The following is a 17,794-nucleotide window of genomic DNA, read 5'->3' as shown; positions in this document are numbered from 1 at the left end:
ATAGGAGACATTCCACCAATCCAAGGACAATAACACATGAATACCAGAGGTTTACAAGATGTTTCAGATACTATTAACAGTGGTATGTGCTATTAGCTCAATGGCAAGTACAGCCTCATCAGGAAAATTTGGCAACACATCCTGGTCCCTCTCTTTCACAGGGTCAATGCAAAATAAGGCACATACATTGTGGGAATATAAACACTGCTGTCCAGGTGGACAAGCCATGGTGGGACAGGCATGGGCAAGCTGACCAGCCATCCCACTGAGGGGCAGGGGAAGCAGTAACGGGAAGTCAGCAGCCAGCCAGCATCTTAATACACGTACCATTTGGAGCCATTCCCCAAGGAGAGAATAACATCACCTGCCATGTGTGGATGTGTGGGACCATTGTACTCACACGTGGAAACCCACTGACTTTCCTGCAAACACACCTTTCCTTCAAACACACCTTTCCTTCACTTGTGTATGACAGATAAACTCTTCACTGGCAACTGTGAAGAGACTTCACTGAACTTTACTGAAAGTAAAACTGTCTGGAGAAACACGCATGCTTCAGGCAGGCTGAGTGTTTCTGATGTGCCCAAGGCCAAGAGTAACGCAATGGAAGACCCTCACAAGAAATTGTGATTTATACTTATGCTGCAATGCTTTAAAAATAGAACATTCATTATATTTTGTGCATTTTCTTGTACTCTTGGGTGAGCAGTGTGTTTCCAACAGCTATGCAAAAATCTACTGATGTGCCACATAGACAAAAGCAACTCTGTAACTGGAAGAGTAGAGGGGTGCTAGTAAACTCCCACTGGGTGCTAGTCCCATCCCACCAGTGTTGATGGGACTTTCCCCAGACTGCTACATGTCAAGAAGGTTGACAAGTGAAAGTTGATGTCCAGTGTAACAGTGCCATGCTCAGAGAGACCAGTCTACCTTATCAAAACAGAACTAAAACCCAAGATAGCTGGGCTATGATGTATTGCTACCTTCACAGGTACCAAAACCAGCCTCTTTAGTATAAAACAGAAAAGTGTGAGAAAACACTAAAAACTGGAAAGTGATACATGAACATAAGAGCACATACACTTAATGGTGAAAATGATAAATCCTTTGCACAAACTCCCCAAGGACACAGTGGAGTCTCTAATTCTTAGGTTTGCCAAATCAAATGGGATGCCTTTCTTGATCATGTGGTTTCTGCCAAGACACACTGTTGGCCCAAGACAAGGCTAAGTGAGTGACAAAGGTTTGTCAAATCCAGGAAGGCAAATTGACTACTCAAACAGTCCCTTTTAGCCTGGAGCAATATGAATGGCTCCTTCTAAGCTCTGATGAATCACATCTGTTAATAGCTTCCCAGCATCAATTGCACCAGCAGATACAATTATGAACTGGAAAACTGAGTTTAAAAAATAGTTGGGGAAGTTTGGGGGTTTTTTTTATGTATTCGTTCCATTACAATAAAAGACTTCTCTCCCAAGCCACCTACTCCCAGGCTGGCCATAAGTCTCTCTGTTGAAATTGTTTATAAACATGTAATTGATAGCTTTAATAAACAGCCAAGACTGATTACTGAGAACTGTCTGAAACATGTCCAGCACATCCTTTCCTCATGCCTATAGTGCTGCTTCTCTGCAGGGCTGTGGGCTGTATCCCAGCACTGCAATGCACAGAACATCCCTTCCCCTGGGGACCTGCCCAGTGGGATGCATCCCTTCTTGTCCTAGCAGCAGAGCAGGGACAATGGTTGTGTACAGGCAGCAGGTCTCTGCAGGCCTTTTGGGCAATGAGAGGGCAACAGGGAGCAGCCTCCTCCCACTGCCACAGCAATCCAGTCATTTGCCATGGTAAGCTGTGCCCAACTGCCCATGCAGCCCAAGGACCACTGCAGGCGGGCTCTGATAGCTGGTCAGGGCCAGTGAAGCCAGGAGGAGAAGTGTCAAAGGGAAAAGTGCAGGATGAGTGAATATGTGTGCATGGGACAGAATAAGAAATAAATGCTGGCTAAACATAAAAAGAAAGAAGGAACTAGATAATGATAAAAGGTATAGGATATTTACATTTGTCTTGATTTCTGACGTTACAGCTCACAGTGCAAATCTCTTGGTATGTGCTGTGATAAACTCAAAATATGTCCCCTGCACCAGATTCTGATGTTTTCCTACTGATTTATACATTCATGCTCTGACTCTAACAGCTATAAACAGATCAGTGTTATCTGATAGCTTCACTGAGATTCAATTCCTACACATTTCCTCAAATGCCATGTCCTGAATCAGCTGGTATTTCGCCTTTTCTTTTACAATTGAAAAAAATGCTATGGTTTTCTAGCCTACAGAAGTCACCATCTGATTTTGACTGGGCTAAAGTTTATCTGTATTTTAAAATTGGCTATGCTCCCTCGTCTTGCTATATGTCTACTATAACATCAGCTCCTTACAGACATCAAATCCATGACTGCAAGTGCCTGCACAATCTACATCCCGTAGTAGGACTTCATTATTGGGATTGAACTGAGAAGTCTTCAAGGGCTGGAACTCCATGGAGCTTCTAGGAGTGGGTGAATTTAAACCATGGTCTTGTGATTGCTCCCCACAGCAGCTTGTTCACTCAGGAGCACTGTGTACTCATGGGTGCAGACATGGAGCCCAGCAGAGCCAAAAACAAGCCAAGGCTCACAGGGAAAATGCCATTCACCTCTACCAGTGAGTAGCTTAATGATCACAGTGCACTGGTTTCATTTTTTTGCTGGTGTAACTGACCCTGGGCATTGACCCACTGGTTTGTTTGGAAATTAAATGCACATGGTGTCACCGAGAGAGAGAGAAAGAAGCTGGGTTGCTCTGTCTGAGCTTTGATTACTTGCCAGACAACTCAGCTGGTTAGAGCATAGTGCTAATAGCATCAAAGTTGCGGGTTTGATCCTCATACACTGAAGAGTTGGACCTGATAATAATTCCAGATCAGAATAGTCTGTGATCTCTGAATACTTGCTGTTCCCCTTGTTTCTTTGCTATTTTTAATGGCAGTTCTAATTTCTTAATTTTGTAAAGCCTGGACACAGTGGAAAAACATTTAAGATTATCAGATTGCTTGCAACTGCTTTGATTTATTTGGCTAGTCTGAGAACTGGGCCAGCCATTCATTTTCTACTTCTTTTACATGACATGCCCATAATGTTTTTGAAGCTCTATGTATCCATGGAGCTGTCTGGGCTAAAGGGGATGTACATACAGTTCTTCCAGCAAGTATGAACCAGTGGCTCAGCAAGTTAAACCTGAACAATTTGCATTAAAAAAAAAAAAATTTAATTCCCCAGTATGAAATACTGCAAGTTTGTGATTTCATTGTATGAAATACTTCGTAAGACCCTGACTGTATCTCCACAAATGTGGTATGCAATGGGAAGACTCTAGACTACCCAAGTCACTATACATAACCATAATTTTGCTATTCAGTCATTAAAAAAAAAAAAAAAGGCTGAAAACCAGAATACCAAATACTGCAAAAGATGAGAGTTGGACTGTGAACAGCTTTCTGGTCCTCTCCTTCCTCTGAAATAGGTCGAACATGGCACAATCTCAGTATTGTTATTCAAGGCAGTGGCAGCTATCTCTGTGTGTTTAGAAAACCCTTCAGCTTTTACTAGAGATCAAAGAGCTGATGGTTTTTACATTTCTTATTTTTTGAACCTCCCAACTTTTTGTGCTCCATGTCTCTGAAACTGCAGCCCAGGGGTACCATGGCAGTGCATTTCTAAGCTGGTTTTCCACCTCAGTGTGATGTGTCCAGTGCATCCAGAGAGGATTCCATCACTGTATGCTCACTTCACATTGTGCCTGGTTATAGGCTTCAAGAGGAAAAGTTGCAACAGTTGTACAAGGTCTAGCTTCATTTGAGTAACACAAAATTGTCATTTCATCAGGCCTTTCTTTACAAAAAAAAACCCAAAACAAAACAAAACAAAAAAACCCACAACATGCACTTCACACGTTTACATTGGTTTATAGGTAAAAAACAAAAGAAAAATACAGACATTTGAAAAGGGTGCGCGAGAGAGAGAGAGAGAAAAGAGAGAAAGGGAGCGAATGGGCATAGCAATACTGATTCAAAACTGAAATGGAAGACAGTTTCTCCCTAGAACACTTTAGGGTTTTGAGAGTCCTTATTCCATAAAAGGAATATACTTGAAACACATCCCATTTAGGTGAGATGAGATTGCTAAAATACATACACAACTAAAAAATATGAGTCTTTTTTTTCCATCTGTTATCTCCTAAGTGTTTTTTGTTTTTTATGTCTATTGCATAACAGCAAGAAACTTGCTTTCTTCTGCAAGTGAGGTCAACAAAGAGCTCATGTCCCCAATAGCCATGTTGGTTGTATTTACAGGCATAGCTGGGAATGTAAGAGATGCTTGGGGAGTGGTGAGGCGTGAGGAATTGCGGGAGACATTTTGAATGATACTTGGGCTCAGGGCTCCCGAAATTAAGCTGACATGGTCCCCATCATCTATGATAGCATCAAAATCTATCTGCACGCCCTCTAGACTGTTGTTGTCAATGCTGTCAACTGTGCTTGACACTTGGTTGGCCCCTGGGGAAAGAAGCTCAGATGAGTTTTCAGTTGCAGTCCCCTGCAGCAGGCAGCTGGCTTCTGAACCAAAGAAAGAACTTGTTTTCATAGCTTGGTGGCTAAAGCCCATGGTTTGGTCATATAACTGACCAAAGTAATTCTGCATGTTAGAGCAGAACTGCTGTGATTGACCTTGCATTTCCATCTTAATGGTGTTTACCCTGTATGTCTGGTTGGCATCACCTACGTGTCTTTGCTGTTGGGACAGGTTGTTTCTCAACATGTTTTGCCGTCTGTTGCTGCTGTAATTAGAGCATGACTGGTAACTTTTGGCCACTGACAGACCTGAAGGCTGGCTACCAATGGTGTGAGACACCAGTGGACAACTCTGTGGCCCTTGATACAGGCTGCCTTGTGAGGTAGGACTAACCTGCCCTAGCATCATTTGACCAGACTGATTGACTCCCTGGTAACGAACTCCATCTCCAACTGGCTGGCGTTGCAAATATTCCTGTTCCACCATATTCCTGTCCTGCATCCCATTTGCCATACTGGTGGTTTGATCGCTGGATGCCAGGGGATGGCTGAAATTTTGCTGGTTCCCATTCACTGGCATGTTGCTGATTCTCAGCTTCTGCCCTTGCACTGCCATGCCACAGGAATTGTCTGTCACCCCAGACATCATTGCTTGCCTGCCCATGCTTTCACTGTAAGGCTTGTTGGACTGCATGCTGAAAGAATTCCCAGCTCTGCTGCTAGGAGTCATATTTTGCTGTAAACTGTAGGAAGTGCTGTTCTCCATCAGGTTCTGATAGCCATTCTGCTGGGCCATGTTGCTTCTCTCCAGGTCCTGCTGCTGAACCATCATATTGTTATGCAGTCTGAAGGCCCGAGCCTGCTGTACTGCTGACCGCTGACCACATTTCAGCTTTGAAGGAGATAAGTCAGAACTTCCTGAGCTTACTTCATTCCACTGAATGGGCAAGTCGCTCTTATTTGTCTCAGGACCCGCCTGCTGACTGCTCGGTGGAGGGGCTTGGTCAAAGTTGCTGGAATTGTTGTTTCCTGAAACTGAGCTGTGATGCATTTTGTTGCTATCTAGAACATTGTTCAACAAATGGTCGTACATGCCCTGGTTCTGGAAATTCAGATACTGGACCACGTCATCTGGCAGGAGATCCTCATCATTCAGACTGCTACCTGCTTCCATTGTAGCAGCCTCCAGGGTGACATTCTCACTGATGCTTGGAGGACAGGGAGAGCTGAAGCCACGGAAGATGCCACCCTCAGAACGGGTGTAGTTCTGAAGAACAAGGTTGCGCTTTTCCATGGATGGAGGCAAAGCAGGAGTGTTAAAGCTATTAAGACTGTTGAAACGCTGGACTCTCGGGACAGAGAGGTTGTCGGAGACCATTCTGACTGGATCACTGGCTCTCCTTGTCCCATTTCCTAAAGCTTCGTGAGACAGAAAATGTCTCCTGCTGTAACCATTTGCCCCACCATCACTACATCTTCGAAGGATGTTCACTGGAGGCAATGGAGATATTCCAGACTCCCTGCACTCACCCAAGAGAGCCATCCTTGTCTTGAGGCTCATCCTCTCCATGTTAGGCAGTGGAGTTGGTGGGGGTCCACCAGTAGCTGCTGCATATTTAGCTTTCAGCCTGTATTGCTGGGCTGGGGTGAGGCTGAGAAGACTTGGCAGGTCATCACAATGGCTCACTTCACTGGAGCGCCGGGACGCATCTGTTGAGATGGGGTCGTAGGAGTCTGCAACACTCACATTCTGCAGTCTTCCCTCTGCCTGGGAGGCATCGCTGGACCTCCGGCTGGAGAAGCAAGGTGAGATTCCAGAGGACCTTCGGCTGCTCAGATAGGCTGAACTGATTGTGCTAGTATTGCTGTCCCTCCTGTTCAGCATGCTCAACACAGTGATGTCCGTACTGGAGAGATCATTCCTGTTTGGCAGAATAGTCATGGATCCTCCAACACTGCAGCTGCTGTTCGACTGGGTACCTGCGGGTAAAATTCACAATTAAACAAAGAGGTATTATCCAGAATCTGGTGTAAAAACAAACAGTAAAGACGTTAGTGGAATATAGAGGAACAACATCATTACAGCCAATTATAGCAGGGCTCTTTCTTGCAAGAAGTAGGGAGAAAAACTGTGTCCTTAGGTTAAAACCTAATTCAGAGACTCAAGGGTAACATTTCAGTGTGAATCCCAGCAGAAAATTTATAGCCCATAGCCACAAACTGTCATCAGCTGGTGCAGTGCTCCAGCCTGCAGTGCAGCTATGCTGGCTGATGTGCCAGAAGGACCCATTCATAAGGGAGCTTTTTATAGGCAAAATATAATTGAACAGGCATTTGCATGGAACAGCAAAATATACAAATTGGAGGCTATTCAAGGTCATTTCTAAGACTTCTTGAAATATTCTTAAAATAACTCCTAACAACTGCAGAACATCTTTGCTGGTTTCCTTGTTTTGTTTTGTTTTGGTTTTAAGTAAACAGGATACATTTCTTAATTTTACATAGTTTCTTTTGATTGAATGGGTCTCAGAAAACCTGGGCTGTCACTGCTGGATGGAGCCCAGAAACCTACAGGCATGCTGTACGCTAAGTAGGGGCAGCAGCAACATCCATTTTGGTCATGAGCAGCTCTTCGGAGGAAAACAACCAGGGATCTTCAGAGTTCACCCTCTTATTCATGGATATCTGCCCTCTGCAGCAGTAGCATCTGTACATATGATTTCTTCTATGTGTAGGAACAGGTTATTTAAAGAGAAACCCACCACATCTCAGCAAAGGCTGCCTTGCAAATGCCTCAACAGAAAGACTTCCATACAATAAACTTGCAGGTATTTATTTCTTCTGCCTTATCTCAAAACAAGACAGAATTACGATGATCTTGGGTCAAAACCTTTAACCTCAGGGAATATTTAAAATGTGATTCATTACTCATTAGCTCCTGTTCTGTAAAACACAGGACTATCAGACTTCTCAGAGGGTGGATAGAAGAACTTGCAATGAGGGAATAAACAGAAAGTGATCAATTTACAAACCATTTCACAGTTGTTGAATTTCCTAAGCTGTGCAACTCCTGCAAGAGTTGCAAGATTGAGCTAGCAAGCAACAAGATTAAGGACAAAAAGCGTTATCACTCCTCTTATGTGTATCTCACCATTTCCTATGAGAGGCAGCAAGGTCGGGGCTTTGGAAGGTGGAACAGGGTTCAGTCTTGGAAGCATTCCATTAACTTGTTTCAACCTTTCTAATTTCACTTGCTCCATCCATTTGGTCCCTGTCATACTCCTCCTGGCCTGTAAACCAAGTGCTGTGGTGGCTGTGGAAATGGTAGAGTCCATGATTGGGGTTTCGTCGATGACACTGAGGTCTCCTATACTACCACCACCTGTCAGAGTAAGCTCGATCCCATTGTTGGAATAGCTGCTGATGGGGGACTGTTCGCTGCTGCATGTAGACTGACCACCAGGGCTTGGCTGAGATGTCTGTTGGAAGGGAAGTAAGAGACAAGAGTGTGAGGATTAAGCAAACAATGTTAACCAGAGCATTTGTGCTAAATGAAGATCTAAATGGAGCCAAAGATACATGTATAGAAAAGTTCAGCCTTAAATGATAACAGTGATCATTCTTAAGGAGGCTTTCTAGATATTGGCTTCAACTGCAGTGAAGGGCATTGTAAAACACAAGACTAAAATTGCCTTTAACATGTTGCTGATGGTATACAATATATCTCCATAAGACATTTATTCTTATGGGTTATAAGACATTTATTATTATGAGTTATTCCCAGAGTTACTTCTATCACTTCAAGCTATTTGTGAGCATCTATGGATGGATACCCTACTTTGCTTTTGTGCTGTTCCCAACTGAAGCTGCAGCTCAGAAAAACCAAACCAGAACTCAGCCGTGTTACAAGGTATTAGTTTACACTGCTAGGCTTACAAACAAACAAACAAACAAACAAGACTCCAACAATGTTGGAATTTGGGTTTTTTTAATTAGACTTGTGGCTAAAGAATGTAAGCATTTTCCAGGCTTAAGGCTCATTGTTATAAGCAGTGGTTGGCCTGAAATGTTGGCATGTAATAAAACAAGGACAAAGCATCAGTGCAAAAAATACTGTATCATATTATCAGCATCCCGTGACCCTGGCAGCACTCAGGTCTAACTTATACCTCCTCTTATACCTAACTTATACCACCTCTGCCCTGAATCAAGCAGGTGATGATCTACTAAATCAAATCATTTGTTTCATCAGAATTTAAGATTTTAAGTGCAAGAATTTAAGTAGACAATATAGACTGCTAATCTGCAGGGATATAAACATGCCACAACAACATCTTCGTAACAGGGAGTGTTCCCTGCTGCTCTAGCAGAACTCTTGCTGTGGGGAAACACAGGCTTGATTTACTTTCCAGACTTTTTAAAAAGTTCTCTCAAAAGAATGGGAAAATTAACAAACTGACAGACAAAACAGAGGAAGACAGACAGAAGTCTCTAGACTTAATATCTCACTCTAAGGTTCTATCAGTGTGATCACAAATCAGTGGGGCATACGGTATCATTTTGCTCACAAGAACAGTTTCATGTAAGTATTTAACTTTAAGGGTTTCTGATGTGGTTTTGTTCTTTGTTTTTTTTTTTTTTCTGCCACTCTGTGATTTTTATGTACATTTTACTGAAAAATGCTGTCTAGAATTTCTGAAGTGCCAGAGACGACTCTCACTTTAAACATCAATGAATGAAGACACAGATTCATGGCACTACTGTAGTTTCATATGCCCCTAAGGAGTCCATTTGAGATTCAATAACTATTTTATTATTTCTAACTTGAATGATGATACTTAGAATTTATGAGGCCACACAGAACAAGTTCATTTCCAAATCCTGGCCATAGTAGATTTGGTGATAAGAATAGAAATAACAGTTATTATACGGAAGAAAGTTTGTGCTTCTGGACAATAGCTCCATGCCATATGGAAGAAGAGTATCAGCGATCAGAAGCCTGTTCTTGTAGCACATGTCAAGATCACAGTGAGGTAGGGTACAAGAACTGTATTATGCAGGACATATATTTCTAGATGTACAATACAGAAAAAAAATGGATGTCTCATCTAGAGGGGAAAGTACAAAGACACTTCTGAAGATATTTCACCAATATAAGCCAGATTTTTCACATGTCAAGTGCTGCAAAATGTTCACAACACATTACAGCTAGGAATGCACTTGATGGATCGCACATTACTAAAAAAAGGAATGACTGAACAACAGGCAGAAGACTAAAATAAAAACATATATATTGTTGCAATAAGAAAAATAGCAGAAAAGTTAAAATGCCCTCACCTTATTACCCACTGTCCTTAGGAAGTTAGAATAAGACATTTAAGAGCATTAGACAAAAAAGACATTGGATTAGTTGAAAACCAGAAAATACACCTTAATTCATACATGCAATGAAAAGCAAGAAACACAGAATTATTTTTATAATATAATTTTTAGTGAGAAATATTTAATACTATGCAAACTATAGGCATTAGTACCCCTCTTCCACAAATTTTCCTGTTAAAACTGTGTTCAACGTGCCTCCATAATGCTACATGTTTACCTAGCAAAGCAAAAGAGATTTTGCTCCTTTGTAAACTAATGTAGTTATCACCAAAGATGGCAGAGGACCTCCTTTAGATTTCAGCAGGAGTTTACTCTCAGCCCTTCGAATGTTTTGAATTCACTATTAATACTGAACAGTTTGAGCATAAGCCTTAGGCACAACACAGCAGTAACTCATATTTCAGTGAGTAATCACTTTGAATTGCAGCATGATTAACAGTATGAGCAGAATTTGGAGGGCTCATATTTGTAGTCCCCAAGGGATCATAGACCCAGATGGGGAAGAGGATGGAGTGGCTGCCTTTGAATTAACCCCTGTGAAGAGGGCAGATGGCCCAGGATATTCAAGCAAATAAAAGAACTTGTGTATTTAAGATAGCATCTCAAAAAATGAAATACAGTCCTTTCAACAGTTTAATGTAATGCATTAAGGTAAACCAGAGAAAAGACCTGCAGACTGTCAATTCAACTTGATTTAGTTAAACTTGGACTAGGTTAACTTGAGTAAGTATCAGATAAACATAAGAGGTCACATCACAACAGAGAAGTTATTAAAAGATGCCAATCTGCTGTATAAGAAAGTCAATTCATCCTGCTTCAGTTTGATCCATGACCCAAAACCCTCAAGCCCCCAAAATCTGATTGCTACCCCAGGTTCTCCAAAAATGGTCATCATCAATACCATAATTTTAGTCATTTGGACTTGTGGTTTGGTTTGGTTTTTTTCCTAATTCTGGCTTTCAGCCTGCAAGATTCAGATTTATCTTTCTTCTGGAAACAGAAGAATGGAAAAAATGTTTTATCTTTTAAAATAAAAACTCTGATTTTCTCATACTATGCTCATTCCAGAAGATGGAGCTTTTTAAAAGAAACAATTATTGTGGCAGTTGCCAGCACTGCACTTATTCTATATTGCACAGACTATTTGTAATCTTTTCATTTGCTACTTCTTAGGCTTTAAAAGCATTTTACAATGTAAACATAGAAGAAGACCTCAAAAACCAAACCTTGTGAGCTAGAGTTTACAGACAGTTTACAGCATTTAGTAAAGAGATTATTAATTGGTTGCAGGAAGAAAAGGACAAAGGGAGTGTCACAGTGTATTGCATACCATTGGTTTTTCTGACTTGACTGCTTTCACTTGGAGGCATTCTTCACGCTTTGAGGTAGTGTTGCTGAGGTCCTTCTGCTCACCAATTGCACCCTGAGTCTGATGGCCTGGTGACCGGGTCTGAGAGTGGCTGCCTGGGTCTCTTGGTGGCGGAGGCCTTGGGTGGATTTCTCCCCGCTGCTTCTTGGTGACGTGTGCCTCTGGGCCATGCACAGTCTTCACGTGCTTCCGGAGAGAGCTGGGGTCTGTGTAGCGCTTTGTGCAGCCCGGTATCTTGCAAACATATGGTTTCTGACAAGACATAAAACCCACCCATTTGGATTTTATTCCATGTGGGACTCCTGAAGAACTCCTTGGAGCCCAGTTGGTGTCACAGTTATACACTTTCACAGGGAATTTGTTACCTAATTTATGGTCTCTACAAATGAATCATAGAATGGTTTGGATTGGAAGGGACCTTAAAGATTATCTAATTATCCACTCCCTCCCAATATGGGCAGGGACCCATTGGTCAAAGCCACATTCAAAACTGGCCTTGAACACTTCTAAGGATGGGGCATCTACAGCTTCTCTGGGAAACCTCTACCAGTGCATCATTACCCTCACAGTAACCAGTTTCTTCCTTATAACTAATCTAAATTGACTCTCTTCCAGTTTAAAGCCATCACCCTTGTCCTATCAAATTGTGACTGCACCTATTCAAAACCATTAGTTCCCCTTGGTTCAGAAGGTAGTAATTAGTGCTGCGTAGTTGATTGAGGGCAGAGTCTCAATCTCTGAGAAAAAGAGATTTTTCACAGTTGGTAACCAACTGGCACAGCTTTCACTTATCTTAGCAGAAAAGTCAACTCAGCTATGGCAATTTATGAAGACTGCTTTAATTTTCAACCCTGTCCCTTGCCCTCAGCAGTTTGATAGCATTCCCAGTATGCCTAGTACCTACTACTTGACACTGAGAGAAATAACCTCCTTCATAAGATGCTGGGCCATTTGTTCAGGCAGAATTAAGTGAGGAAGCTTTTTTTCTGGCTCCTTCAGATCACCAATACGATGTCAAAGCATAAAATACAATGCCACGAACATTTTCACATTGCAGCAATATATGCTCTAGTACTATTATTATTATTGCTACTAGCATAACTCATCATTCGTATTTTAGAAACCACTTTCTTTATCTGTAGATTTCTATAGTTCACTAAGCAATGTAGAATAAAGTAAATTTACTGTCTTATAAATTAACAAAGTCTTTTTTCTTGTATTATGAGGGGATTAGAAAGAAGAGCTGAGCACTTCCTAAATCCTTTAATTGCCTTGGGAAGCAAAGTATTGTTCATCACTTCCATTACTGAATTGTTTCCAATAAACTACTATTTTAAAGGTTTTTTTTTTATACTAGCCTTCAAAAAATAGAAAGAGACCCTCATACAGAGTGTCTCAGAGGGATTCTCTCTCTGCTTACACATGGCACTGTGGAGCCTTTGACAAATATAGCTTCGTCATAGCTGTCTAAGGCCTGAGACTGCTTCCACTGACATCAGTGGAAAAAACCCTCCCATTTACTTGAATAGGAGCAAAAATGAGCAATTTAGAGATGATGTTGAGCTACTGAGGCAGGTTTTCTCAGGTTACTATGGAAGCATAAGTCATTTAGTTCTCCTCTGCATGAGTCAGGATATCGTCATTAAGATATGTCAACTGCTTTTAAAGCTCTCTGTAGGTTACCTACTTAAAACCAAAATGGCACAGCAAGCAAATACTGAATTTGGTCTGTGCTGTTCATTGTATTCACATCACTCCACCAGAATATGTTGCCTTAAAAGATCAGCCTGTTTTGGTGTGAAGTAATGGTGAAGGAAATGTTTCATTTGCCCCTGTGGCTGCACCTATCAGAAATCACGTGCAGCATAAAATTTCTCTGGTTGACTTACTGTTAGACACAAAATTCTGATCTTAACACAGGTGCAGGTCACATCACTAAGTGTGAGAAGGTCTAACTCATCAACTAGGCAGCACACAGATTGGTTCAGACAGTGAATGAAAAAAGCAAGTTCAAGCAGCTATTGGCAAGACTTGGTGAACTTCCTTCTACCTTGGTGACCATTCACAAAGTCATTGCAGAGCTTCAGAGCCATTATTAGTTGGGCTGCTGAAAACACACATGGCAGAGATGAGGAAACTCAGAGATGTACAATGTTGTCTGCTTCCTTTGTGACTGAAGAGATGCTGCAGGGCAGGGACTGGAAGAAGATGAATGCTCCCTGGAGATCTGCCGTCCCTAGTGCATGCCTGCAACAGACCTGACAGCCAGCTAGAGAAAGATACAAGCTGTGTGGAAACAGATATAGCTGCTATGGTATGTCTGGCTCTTCCAGTACTTTCAGGTTTAGGCTAGAGGTGAAGGAATATAGGGACATGTCAAGGAGGAGAGAGTGGACTCTGAGATGTGAGATTGAGATGATGTGACTCTCTGTGCAACTTGAAATGGGGCAATAAAACATAGACAATGCAAGAAGACAGTGTGATTCCTGAAAAAGGAGGCAGCAGTAACAGGAAACACAGTAATAATGAGATGTTACACTGAGAGTTTGGAAACAGCTGTGACTGCCACAGCTGGTTTCCTATAGAAAGGTTGTATTTCTTCTGCTGCATCCCTAGTCCATGAGGTCTGTTCAGGATGGAAAGGAAAAGTGAAAGAGGCCAGAGAAGAAGAAAAAGGCATAACTCAGACCTTAAACAGCAACCCATGATTTCAAATGTGGAGACTGTGGCTGTCTGCAGCACCCCAAAGTATGCTGGGGAAGCTGCATCCCAGCAGATACCTGTGCCAACACAGGCATGGGGATGGGTCCAGGCACTCAATGAGCCCTTCCAGCTCCAGAGGGAAAAATGATCCCAGCTTTACAGGGAAAACAGCATCTGTCCCTGGTTAATGCACATGTTTCCATTAGACTCACTTGTTCAAAACTCTCCTACATGTAATAAAATGCCAGGTCTGTATGACATACTGTGCTGCTAAGAGGCATTCAGAACTTGCATTCCTTTCAGGTTGCTGAGGGTTGCTATACCTGTCCTCTGTAATACATTGCTTACATTGACCAATTGTAAGTCTGTTCAACAAAGAATTGTGTTAATCTTTTGAAGCTGTGCTTACTTACCTCATTGGAATGAGTCCTGTTTTGGTGCTTGGCCCTGTCAGATGCATTGGAGAAAGCTTTGTTGCAGCCTTCATGTTCGCACACATAGGGTTTCTCTCCAGTGTGAGATCTCAAGTGCGTTTTCAAGTTTTCTAGTCTGGAGTAGGCCTTTGTACAACCTTCAAACTGCAGATGAGAAATAAATCTGGTTTAGTTTTAATCTTTGGATTTGCAGGAAACAGTAAAAGTGGACTTTAAAAAGTTTAGAAATTTTCCAAGCCTTCATAACCTTGTCCAATGTAGTTATGATTTGAAGGGTTTTAATTTTATCCAAGCAAACTCCACCACAGCTCAAGTTAAAATGCTTTCAGCATTATGTAAATCTTCTCTTACAGGAGAGAAGTATTTGTGTACTTCAACTAAGACTGAAATCCACTGCAAAGCCATCAGGAAACTGGTGGCCAGCAGTCAAGTTCTGTAAGAGAAAGTGCCTTTAAATAATTAGGCAAACTGAGTCCTGTTTAATAATGCCCTTTGGGGCTTCTTTTTACTTTAAACTCAAGGAAGGGGCCAAATCATCCAGGGAATCCCCTCTCCTAAAGCTTCTGTCATCTGGTTGTGCTGGCTAATAAAGCAGACATGGCAGTCTCTTCTCCACAAGAGTCTGACAGACAAGAGTTCAGGGAACGCAGCCTCGTTCTGCTGTTTGTTCTCTGCACAGACCCAGATTCCCTGTACAAACCTGGAGCTCAGGCCTCTTTACTTACAGTGCATTTGTGTGGCTTTTCCCCTGTGTGTCTCCTCATGTGGACCACCAGCATATATTGAGCTTTGAAAGGTTTCTGCTCCCGAGAACAGTCCAGCCATCGGCACACAAACTCTTTCTTCTCACCATGTATGTGGTCATTGTTGATATGCTGTTCAGGTAGAATAGAGGTTACAGCTTAACAGAAATACAACATCAGCTTCAGCCTTATTGTAATTTCACATTGGAAAGGCAGCAGAGATGAAGGTGTGAACCAGGTCCTTGCAGTACCGAAAGAATAAAATAATCTGCACTTCCAAGTGACCACAGGGTTCAGTTTATAGATCCTACTGGAAGTCCACTAAAGCCCATGAATTTTCTTCTACTGAGATCAACAGGCTGTGGATCAGGCCTCAGGGATACAAGCTGATAAATGGATCCTGGGTAATCTCATGCACGGTTCCACTTGTGTGATTCACACTGGGTACTGCTTTTGCAGAGCAGAGAAGTGTTACTTAAGTGCTGCTCAATATAAACAAGGTTTACAAAATCAGGCCTTTAGAAACATATTCTCCAATCTGAAAAATCAACAGAACTGCTAAACCAAGTTTCCACCCTAAATTTTAAATCATTCCCTGCTACCCATATTTTCTTTCAGTAAATGTATTTGGTTCAGTAAATGTACAGGTCGTGGTGGCAGAAATAAACCCCTATACACTGTGAATATAAACTCTGAGTACAGAAGCATACATCAAGCCAGTTTTTGCCATTGCCACGATTGGCTCTGTCTGAATGTGTGTGGGAGTGACAGCTGCCCCAGCCCTGCTGACTCACAGGCACGTCTTTCTATGGTCAGTGTCATCCACATGAGTGTATCCAGAAGCAGGACAGGGTTGTATACCTTGTACTCTTTCACAAAATTAGCTTGCTCTGTTTCTTTCCCTAAAATCTAGTTCAGAATAGCATTTAAAAATTTATTTAATTCTTTATGTGTTTGAGTAGAAACAGGCAGGTGAAGCAGGGCCAGCCTCAAAATTGGTTTGGTTTTTTTTAAGGGTTTAACTGTTTGAATTTTTTTGTACTGCTTTAGAAAACAAAAGAAGAGAAAACTACACCTGGACTTTCAGAGTCTTTTTTCCACTAGGAGCTACCCAGACTCTCTTGGAGGTATCATTCCACACTGCCGTACTTCTGTCATTGTGCCACTAGATGGCTGCATTACCCAGCGAATGACATTATTCCCACTAAGGTACCACCAAAAAAGCTTTCCAGTTTTTATTTGATCACAGCACAGGGATGAAATCTGTATCTGTTCCATAATAGGCCTACAGAAAATGCCAGCTGTATAGAAACTCATTAACTCATACTGGAACACAAAGAAGATAATCCCAATCTTTTCAGAAGTCTTGAAATCAGTCAGAAAGCCACATAAAATCACATATGTTAAAAATTCCATTGCCATGGAAAACATACATCCATTGCCTGTAAAAGATGACAGCTCTTTTTCTGAAACTTTATTGCCATTTCTTAAAAGTCTTTATGGGGCACAGAGCAGAGGTGCTGGGCAACATACGACTTTTAATCTGCAAGAGTTAATGTTCCTAGTGCAGTTCTGTATTAGTAATACACACATCTGTGCCAGAAGCATACACATACCCTGCAATGTGAAATGGCATCCGGAGAGTTCAATGAGGGCAACATGAGCTATTTCTTGAAAGAGAAAGAAGTAACGGGATAAAGTTAAATGCATTCAAGTAAATCATGGCCAAATCTCTCTGTAAACATTACAGACTGTGTGTTATGTGGTTAAACCTACACAGCCACAAGGGGAATGAAACTTGAGTGTGTGACACAGGCTTCCCATTTGATACAAAAAAGCTCAAGGCTGGATCAATCACTTCACCACAGCACCTCCTTTGACCTCCTGCTGTGTGGACACTCAGGCACCGTGGAAGCTCTTTCAGAGAAAATCTCCATAGGACAGTTTTTTCTCTTTGTCCCTGCAAATCAGCTTGCTCCCTGTGCTCTAGACCTCTAACCTTTAACAGCATGAGAATCCTCTAAAACTGATCTTTCTCATGCGCCTAAAAATCCTTTCTTCACTCCCTCCCCAGCTTAGGCTCACTGCAGCAGCTGACAAAGCTTGCCAAGAGTGGTGATGATCATTTGCCTCTCTCCATCACTGGCTTACCTGTCAAATATCTTGTGATCATCCTCTGGTCTGTCATAACTGTGTCTCTCCATACACATTTGCCCTGCTCTCTTACTCTATCAATCCTTTCCTAGACTCTCTGATCTTCCTACAATCAAACCCCTCATTGTGCTGTTTTCCCTCATTGCTCTGATGCTACTACAAGTGGCCCCTGAGAGCTCACCTACAAATCCATCTCATTCAACCCCTCTGAGGATCCTCACCTTTAGGGAAAGCTTGGAATAAATGAGCCTGTGATCTGCTAATCTGGGTAATTTATTTGGTTCACAGGCAAGCTGCTTGATTGCTTTTTGCAGAGGGGTCATATTTTAGCAGCCCTACAAACATACCAAATACGGAAAGGCTGGTCTGGAGGAAGACACTTGCTAGAAAATCAGCACCAG

General features: G+C 42.0%; 1 protein-coding gene across 4 annotated transcripts in view; it reads right to left on the bottom strand.

Annotated features, from left to right (window-relative positions):
* Nucleotides 1–3,622: 3,622 nt before the first annotated feature.
* Nucleotides 3,623–17,794, bottom strand: part of GLI3 (GLI family zinc finger 3) — a 201,619-nt gene continuing 187,447 nt past the window's right edge. For all 4 annotated transcript variants that reach the window (XM_053953161.1, XM_053953152.1, XM_053953143.1 and 1 more), the window contains 5 exons: nucleotides 15,222–15,371; nucleotides 14,476–14,640; nucleotides 11,321–11,611; nucleotides 7,760–8,087; nucleotides 3,623–6,588 (listed from right to left, as the gene is read on the bottom strand). In XM_053953161.1, the coding sequence (XP_053809136.1) occupies nucleotides 4,298–6,588; nucleotides 7,760–8,087; nucleotides 11,321–11,611; nucleotides 14,476–14,640; nucleotides 15,222–15,371 (3,225 nt within the window). In that variant the 3' untranslated portion in view covers nucleotides 3,623–4,297. The remainder of the gene's footprint in view (nucleotides 6,589–7,759; nucleotides 8,088–11,320; nucleotides 11,612–14,475; nucleotides 14,641–15,221; nucleotides 15,372–17,794) is intronic.

This window comes from Vidua chalybeata, chromosome 1, assembly GCF_026979565.1.
Source record: "Vidua chalybeata isolate OUT-0048 chromosome 1, bVidCha1 merged haplotype, whole genome shotgun sequence".
NCBI classification, from domain to species: Eukaryota; Metazoa; Chordata; class Aves; order Passeriformes; family Viduidae; genus Vidua; species Vidua chalybeata.
The sequence above is the reverse complement of the archived record's forward strand: the minus strand, read 5'-3'. Positions and strand labels throughout refer to the sequence as shown.